The following is an 8,463-nucleotide window of genomic DNA, read 5'->3' as shown; positions in this document are numbered from 1 at the left end:
CAGACCCATCGTCACCTCTTGAGGAGCACTAAAGGTGAACACTGGTGACTCTTTTCCTTCACTCCTGGGTCTCAGCCGGGTCCTCCAGCCCTCACTGCGGACCCATCCTCACCTCTCGAGGAGCCGGGCACGGCTCTCCCGCACCGCGGCGGGCACCGGCACAACTTCACCGCGGCCGCTCCGCGCCCCCGAACGAGGCTTCAGAAAGTTACGGCCGGCCTGCGGGAGCGGAGGGAGCGGGCAGTAGGGCCCCAGGGCAGCGAACGGCTCTGTGCCCGCCCGGGGGAGGTGGCCCGGCTCCTGCGCGGCGCGTCCCACCCCCGGCCTTGACGCCACGCGCTAATGAAATGCTAATGCCGGGGCGCGGAGCCGGGCGCTGCCCGCGCCCATAAAACCGGCGCGGCGCGGGGGCCCTGCCCGCAGCCATGCAGAGCGCGGCCCCCGCCGCCCCGCCGGCCCTGCACCTCCTCACCTCCTACTTCATCGACAGCATCCTGGGCCGGGGCCCCGCCGCGGGCCGGCACGGTGAGGGGCGGCGGGGAGGGCGGCACGGTCAGAGGCGGCCCGGCGAGGGGCGGCGGGGTCGCTGCACGCCCGCCCGCCCCGGTAACTCGGCGGTTGTGTCCCTCAGGCGCGGAACGCGCGGAGACTCCGCGGCCCGGCCGAGCGCGCAGCCCCGCGGAGGAGCCGCAGGCGGAGGAGCGCGAGGAGCGCCCGCCCGGCTCCGAGGCACCGGGCCCGGTGAAGAGGAAGCAGCGGCGGTACCGCACCACGTTCAGCACGTTCCAGCTGGAGGAGCTGGAGCGCGCCTTCTGCAAGTCCCACTACCCCGACGTGTTCACCAGGTAGCGGCGGGAGGGGCGGGCGCGGCAGGGCCGGGGCGGCGGGCGAGCTCCGGCTCTGACTGAGTGCTCTTCCCGCAGAGAGGAGCTGGCCCTGCGCCTTGACCTGACGGAAGCCCGGGTGCAGGTGAGTGCCGGAGGGGACGAGGGGCAGGAGAGGGTTGAACACGGCGCGTTCTCCCTCTGGTTCCGCCGGGCCAGAGCGGAGCAGCGGCGGCGCCGGGCGCGCGTCCTGTCCGCGGCGGGTGGTGCTGAAGGGACGGAGGACGGGGCGCAGCACAGCCCGGGCGGGGAAGCGGCGGCTCAGGGACATTCCCCGGCTGCGCTTCACGCCCGCTTGTGCTGCCGCCCTCATGGGTCGAAAAGCAGGAATAAAAAAGGATAAATTAAGTTGTTTACAGAAAATGAGGGTTCTATGGGGCATTCAAAGTTATTTACTGAGGCCGCAGAGTTAACATCCTTCTCTTGGTCTAACTTAGCTCAATAAAACTAAAAACGCTTCTAAATGACCGGTTAAAACAAATGAAAGATGAATTTGACATTCATATATGACAGTAAGGTCCTGTCTAGGAGAATTTTATGCCCAGCTGGGCTGTGATTGCAGCAATGCCTGTAGAACTTCAGCACGCTTAGACAGACACTAATCCCTTGTAGGCTGCAGTTTGGCTAAACTACAAACTACTCTTAGTAACTTTTACTGACTCTATGCACTCCTGCTTAACAATATCTCTTAAAAACCCTTTTCTTTAGATTCATCTCTTCATAACCTAGAAATCCCCTTTTCAAACAGAAATTATAGCCTAAAAAAAAAAAAAAATTGTTCCAAAAGGTGTTACGGCTTTCAAGTATTTATAAGCTACAAATGACAATTGTACTAAATTTGGCTTGTGCTGTAGATCAGATATTGACTGTTCCAGCACAATTCTGGGTGTGTGCCTACTTGTGAAAAAGACTGAGAATTGGTGCAGCTGCTCAGTGTGACAGTCCTGCTTACTACTGCAAAGCTTTGATACTGTTAATGCCAGATCCTAGTTTGTATACTTTGTCATTACTCCAGTCACTGGATCTGCAATGGTTCACACCACAGTTACAGTCTGTAAAACTGTAACTTTTTTTAGCTTTATATGCACCATCTTCAAAAAAGGCATTAGACGTATGAATGATACTTTATAATTGACTCAAAGAATACTTAGATCAGTTTTCAGCTCTCTTTTGTGGACTTGGGGGAAATTATGTATCCTTCACTCTTTCTAACACCAACAATGACTAAAACCTCCAGTCACTGACATGCCCCGATCTCTGACAACTGCACATGGCATCTAACAGTGAAAAAGACATGGGTGAAAAGTTGTTACTTTAAATGTTACTGTCAAATTCACTTTGTGGGGTACATATTCTGTAGACCCTGTGAAGGAATGATGCAATGGCACATGGCAAAGAGGAACTCATCTCCTAATGACTAATCTAGAAACAAACAAACAAACAAAACATTTGTGTTTGATGTAGCCAAAAAGGAATTTACAAGAAAATTAACAAGAGTTGATGCATCCCCAGGGGATGGAAGGAGCAGCAAAGAGCTGTTCCTGGTAAGTCTTTGACTCCTTAATCTGTTAGGTCTTAACACAAGTGTCCTGAGCATGGAGCACAGAGTCAGCACAGTTGTTTAGTGTGAGTTTGCAGTGCACAGGGCCAAACCCCAGTTCCTGTTCTGTGGGAAACTGGGCTCAGCCTGGAGGGAAGGGGATGTGTAGGAATAACAGCGAGGTACTGTACTTCAACTACCATAATTACCAAACACTTGCCCATGCTCATTGTTAGTCTGTAAGGCATTCTGTGTGAAATGGAGACTTGCAACCCTCTCCCATGGTACCTGGCTAAATCAGCTGACATGGAAAGTGGCATCTCTTTAGTTAGTCAAGTGTAAGCTCAAGAAATTAATCTGACCCAATGCAGTCAGATAATTTCTTCACCTCAGTGTGTTTTACAAATGGAGGTTTGCTTCTCTGTGGAGAAACGAGCTGAAATGGGTACCAGCCACTGCATTGCTCCTCCTTTAGAGTCTTGCATGAAAATGAACAAATAAGAAAAAAAAATGGCATGAATATATGCTCATTCCATCATCATTTCAAAGAGATCTCCCTCATCCAACACCCTCCTTATTTACTTCTATAGAATAAGGGAGAATTCCTTCCCAACAAGATTCCTTACCTTGGGAAAGACGTAGTCAGAGAGTCTGCAAAACCTTGTCATAACCTGGAGCCACGTTGGGATCACTCTTCAATAGCATTTGCATCTGTTGTTGCCACTCATGTTTCTCATTATTCATATTGTTAGGATGGGAAGAAAATAAGAAAAAATTAAAGGACTCTTTTATCTTGTTTAACGTGAGGAGTAAAAGGTTTCATGGGTATTTCATTGCCATAAACTGCATCAGTTTTAAACCACTGGCTTACAGATATAACTGATCAAGAAATCCTTGTCATATTTTCTCATTACTCTTATTTAAATCCTCTTATTTACTTACAGCAGAAACATGATACAGTTATGCACATCTATGTATCTTTCTAGCATCATTAGGTATTACATCAATTAAATTGGATACATTTTTACAGAAAATTACAGCAAGAAAGCAATCAAATTTTACCTGCTCACATTTTCCTTTGTAAAAGACCTGAATCTCTTGTCAGATATGCATGATGCTACTAATTGCAAATATAATCTGGGTAATATTTAGCATGCAATTCAAAACTTAATGGTTTAAAACTCATTCTTGAGTATTAAGTCATACTTTTTTCTAGAGCATTTTGCCATTGATATTACAGTCATAAAAATCTTAAGACTGGTATAGCAGTTTCTGTTATGGTTAGTTTGTCACTTCAGAAGTGTCTGAAAATAGAATAAGAGAAAGTTAAGGCTTTTACTGGAAGCAAAGAAAAACTGCTTAACAAATGGTTCAGGATGACTAATCTGAATGTTAATGACTATATTGTGTGCAGTAAATTTTGTCAAAAAGCTGTTTGTCATGTCAGTCTAAGGTATGAGGCATTGATCTGCTCCTGTTACCACTTGAACTGACGGGTTTGTACCAATAAGGAATGGAAAGCCAGCTTTTTTCTAACAGTAATTATTAGATATCTATGCTGGTATTTCCTTCCAGTTTGAGAAATACAAAATCTGAGAGACAATTAAATTTTGGAGTTAAGCCCAAAATTACCTGAAACATTTAAAAAATATTTTGTAGTCAAAGTGCATGTCCGAGTGATCAAATGGATTTGCTTTAGGATGGAGAAAGCAGAAAAGCAGACATTTAATTTTGTGTTAGGCTTCTTTATGAAGAACAGATTGAAGAACAGTGCTACCATTTAGTAAGGACATGAACACCCTTGCAGCCTTTATCCTTTTTAGGAAAGGCTGAATCTGCATATCAGTGTGAGACAGTTATTTCCTTTTCAACTTGATATTTTTCATAGAAAACACTAAAACCTTTGAGTTGGTGGTCTTCTCCTGTGAGATCTTAGGTAAGCTCCACTTACAAATATTTGGGATTACTGGTTAACAGGGATTTAAATTAATCTGATCCCAGTAATTTAGTTTTCCTTACCAGACCCCTGTCTTGGACTGACAGTGATGGAGTATCTAGGCATAGCTGCCTGGCATTTCACAGGTTCAGATATCCCTTTGTAAGACATCTGACTATTGAAAGCTGATGGTTTCTGGAGGAAAAACCAAAGAATGAGTCTTGCCACTCAAGAATTCCAAGTAACAACTTCAAAATTTTGATGTTCTGATTTTCTGCTGAGTACACCTCCCTCTGCTGACTGCCTGTGAGTGAGACACTTCTGTGTTACACACTCAGCCTGAGGGGTGCAAGTCCCTGTGCCAGGAGAACAGCAGCTTTCCAGTGTAAATATTCTGCAGGCAATGGAAGGACTGGCACAGTATTTCTTCAGCTGGATCCTGAGAACCCAGAGCAAGTGCTTTGAAAGAGTCAATTGTGTCTCTGTCAATTGACAGAGACAAACAACATCAGGCTCAGGACAGCAAGGCTGGGGCGTGCTGCAGCCTTGTTTGGGGATCAGCGCCCCGGTGTGTGCAGGGCTTTTCTCCCAAACACAATTCAGGACATTCAAGCACCTGAAGGTAAGTTACACTGCTGGAAATGGTCATAGGGCACGGCTGAGGTAAAGCAAGCTGGTTTTTAACCTCAGAAACCCGGTTTTTAAACACTGTCGATGCTATTTAAAACTTTTGGAAAACAATTTTTGTACTGCATTATAATCGCCACCTCTTGAATGGCCTTGTTGAAATTTAACTTTCAATAAATAGCTTATGAAAGGAAGAATGATCATTTTTAATAATTGCTCTTGCATTTTAGTTTAACTTATGACAATGGCTTTAAAACCTTCATGACTCTTCAGTCAAAAAGTAGTCAAATTTACAGTATTGAAAAGTGATTTATTTTGTAATAAACCCACTAAGGCCTTTATGAAAAGATCTTTTATATTAAATGAGTGATGTTTGGTTAAACAGTAATTATTTTGCCATATCAATACGCGCTCTACTATCTGGTAAGACAAACTGCAGAGTAAGTTCAGCTAATGCCTTTATAATTTCTTGTTGAAGGTCTGGTTCCAAAACAGAAGGGCAAAGTGGAGGAAACGTGAAAAAAATGAAATTCTGGGGACTGTTCCAGGAATTTCCTTAACGCACCCACTTGGTCTGTTTTTGGATGTTCCACTGAGCCACTCTCCCCTCCTGGATCACACATGGAGGTCAATGCCTCTTTCCACATTGGCTGTGCCATCCATGTCCCCAGCTTTTAGTCCTTCAGCCTTAGGGCCATTTGGCCTCAGCAGTCTCACCTGGACTTCTCTCTTCAGAAATCCTATATTAAATCCACATTTTGGAAGGTATAGAATAATTTTATTTTTTTCTAAATCTCAAAACTGTTAAAAATGCTGCTTTTATATTATTTTGCTACTCGCATGTTCTCAATAAACTTACTAAAATGGGTTAGTTCCTGTGTAGGATCACTTGATTAGGAACAGCTAAATTTGGGTTTAAGTCATGCTAATAACATCTTAATATGTAATTGCTTCTTGAAGACAAATAGTGCATACTTACTGCAATTTTGGTCTCACTGAACTCTAGTCTTCATACAAACTGCTGTGACCTGTGTGGCTGCAGCTCCATCCTTCTTTCTTACTCTCTCTCAAGCATAAATGCATTATATAAAAAAAACATTAATACATTATATATTATATCCAAGTATATATATACATACATAAAAAATATAAGACAGCACCTTTGCTGAAATTAGAGCTTGTATCTTAGTACTACATTAACAGACAAACAAATGCTTTTCACATGAAATCAATTGATCTGAACAAATTGTCTGCATAAACAGCTATATAAATTGGCCTTTTTATGAGGTGGTTTATTGCTTTCACAGAACAGGCTGATCTACAGCATCCAAGGTTTGTTTAGAAAGGATTTAGCATGAGGGGTTCTGCAAATGGTTGCTGGTTTAGATATTTGCATGCCATGTCTGATCATCTCTTGCTCATTTTATTTAAAAGTGGTTCGGTTTTTTATTTAGGGTGGGATTTTCTGCCTTTTTTTTTTAAGGGCAAGACACTATACTGCAAAATAAAGCTAAAAAATGTACATTTGGAAAAAATTTGGAATTTTGGAACTTTTTTCCCTAATACTTTGTTGGGGGGAAGCTGCAATTCAGTATTTGTTCTCCAAAACAATTCTTAATTTGGGTAATATTGACTTCTTTCAAATACAGGTTTCTCAATGCTTTAAATCCTCTCGTGACAACAGCTTCAGTACTAATGAAAGCTCCTGGACCCCCGTCAGACCCTGTTCTCACTGCCTTCACTGATCCAGCAGCAGTTGAAAGGAAAACGTCAAGCATTGCAGCACTAAGACTCAAAGCGAAAGAACATTCAGCACAAATCCCTCAATTAAACCTCATCTCCAGTCTTACAAACACTAACAAAGAACTTTGTTAGGAGCTCTCCCACAGACTACAGCCACGGAGGGGAAAGTGAATGCCTTCTCCAATAAGTAGCTCTCATTAGAGAAACACATTTAAAAAAAAGAAAACACACACACACACAGAGCTGTATTTCCTGCAGCTTCAGTAACAGACTGAAAGGAAATAAACCTACTAAATATTGTTTTCCTTCATTACAACATGAAATCAGGCAGTAAATTGGCTTGTATCATTTCTTGCACTGCAGAAACAGAAGCAGGAACTATTTCATCTGTGTAAATCAGGCTAACATGTATCTGAAGCTTTGAAATCACCGAACTCACCAGAAGCTAGTCCTAAGACTCGAAATTCTTTGCAGGAATAACCACTTTTCTAAGCAATTCTTAACTTCTCAGGAGGAACTCCTACATACAGTACTTGAGAATCAGTACACAGTTATTAACTTGGAGACCATGCTTCATGTTGAAGTGCAAATGCCAGTGAAATATTGCATTCTAGACAGACTTAGCAGGAACGAGATGGGGACTATTTTCAGTAAGGGCTTTTGATTCAGAATTAGGTTTGTGTAAAGAGTACCTTGTTTCAAATTTTTAAAAAGTTTGCTTTATGTTCAGGGTGTCAATGTCTTAACTAAGAAATTTTAACCTCTGTACATGAACTGTATTCTGTGAAAGTAGGCTAGCAGTGTGCAGTACATTGTCTGTAGGTCTCTGTGTATGTATATACATGTCAATCAGTAGCTTATAGCTGTAAACATGAGGTTGCTGAATACTTTTAGCAAGATTTCTGGCACACCTTACCACACCAGTAAGTTAACAGATTACTTGTATATTTTGAGACATTTCATGCCTTGAGTACTTTCAGAATGTAAATGAGTACTCAATGTGTTCAATTTTTCCTTGGACCAATGTTGAAATGAGTGAACAGAGGCCTTACTGAGCAGGAGTCTGCAGTCCATCACAATCCTGGACTCCATGACAGGTCATCTTAAAGTCTTTGCTGAACTTCCCCATCCAGGACATGGGACTGAGAACAACTTTCCACAGGTCTGATGCTTTAGTGTAAAGTGAGGATGTGTACTATCCTCCTGGTGCTGTAGTGAAAAGCAAGGACAGGTCATCCTATGCTCCTTTGGCAGCTCACTCGCCTACCTCACAGGGCTGTTGTGAGGGCTCATTAAACAAACACACTGTGCAAATGGCAGAGTGATATAAGTGCTGATTTTTGCTTCACAGCAGCAAAAGAAAGGCCAATAGTTGGCTGCACATGGAGATCACCCTTCCCACACCTGTAGCAGAGGTCCAAGCAAAATCTGTTCCTGTGGTTGATGGGACAGCATGGAACTCCTCCACTGATGCTGCGTGTTTTCTCAAAACTGTCCTCAAACACATTTACACTGAAAATATTTTGTGTAGTTCAGAACTTCTTTCTCAAGGCAGCTCTAGGCCTACTCTTAAGACTGCACAGTTGAGTTCTCAGCTAGAGTTTGAGGTGCAGAGCACCAACTACATCACTGCTGCTTCTGGAGACTGCACCAAGCTTGTACTTAGCTCTAGGACACAGAAGGAAGTTTGCTGGGTCAAAGACAAATACTCATCACTTTCCACTAGAGTGGAA

At 43.5% G+C, this 8,463-nt stretch overlaps 1 protein-coding gene across 1 annotated transcript; it reads left to right on the top strand.

The window, feature by feature from the left end:
* The first annotated feature begins 425 nt into the window (after positions 1-425).
* On the top strand, positions 426-8,039 carry ESX1 (ESX homeobox 1). The gene is made up of 5 exons (XM_054289915.1): positions 426-525; positions 632-845; positions 924-969; positions 5,466-5,752; positions 6,637-8,039. Exons 1-5 carry the CDS (start codon positions 426-428, stop codon positions 6,860-6,862), a joined length of 873 nt encoding a protein of 290 aa, XP_054145890.1. The 3' UTR covers positions 6,863-8,039.
* Positions 8,040-8,463: the final 424 nt, after the last annotated feature.

The sequence above is a fragment of the Melozone crissalis genome, unplaced genomic scaffold, assembly GCF_028551555.1.
Source record: "Melozone crissalis strain CALT ecotype California unplaced genomic scaffold, PUWL_Pcris_2 ptg000068l_1, whole genome shotgun sequence".
NCBI lineage: Eukaryota > Metazoa > Chordata > Aves > Passeriformes > Passerellidae > Melozone > Melozone crissalis.
Note: the sequence above shows the minus strand (reverse complement) of the source record. Positions and strands in the feature narration are given on the sequence as shown.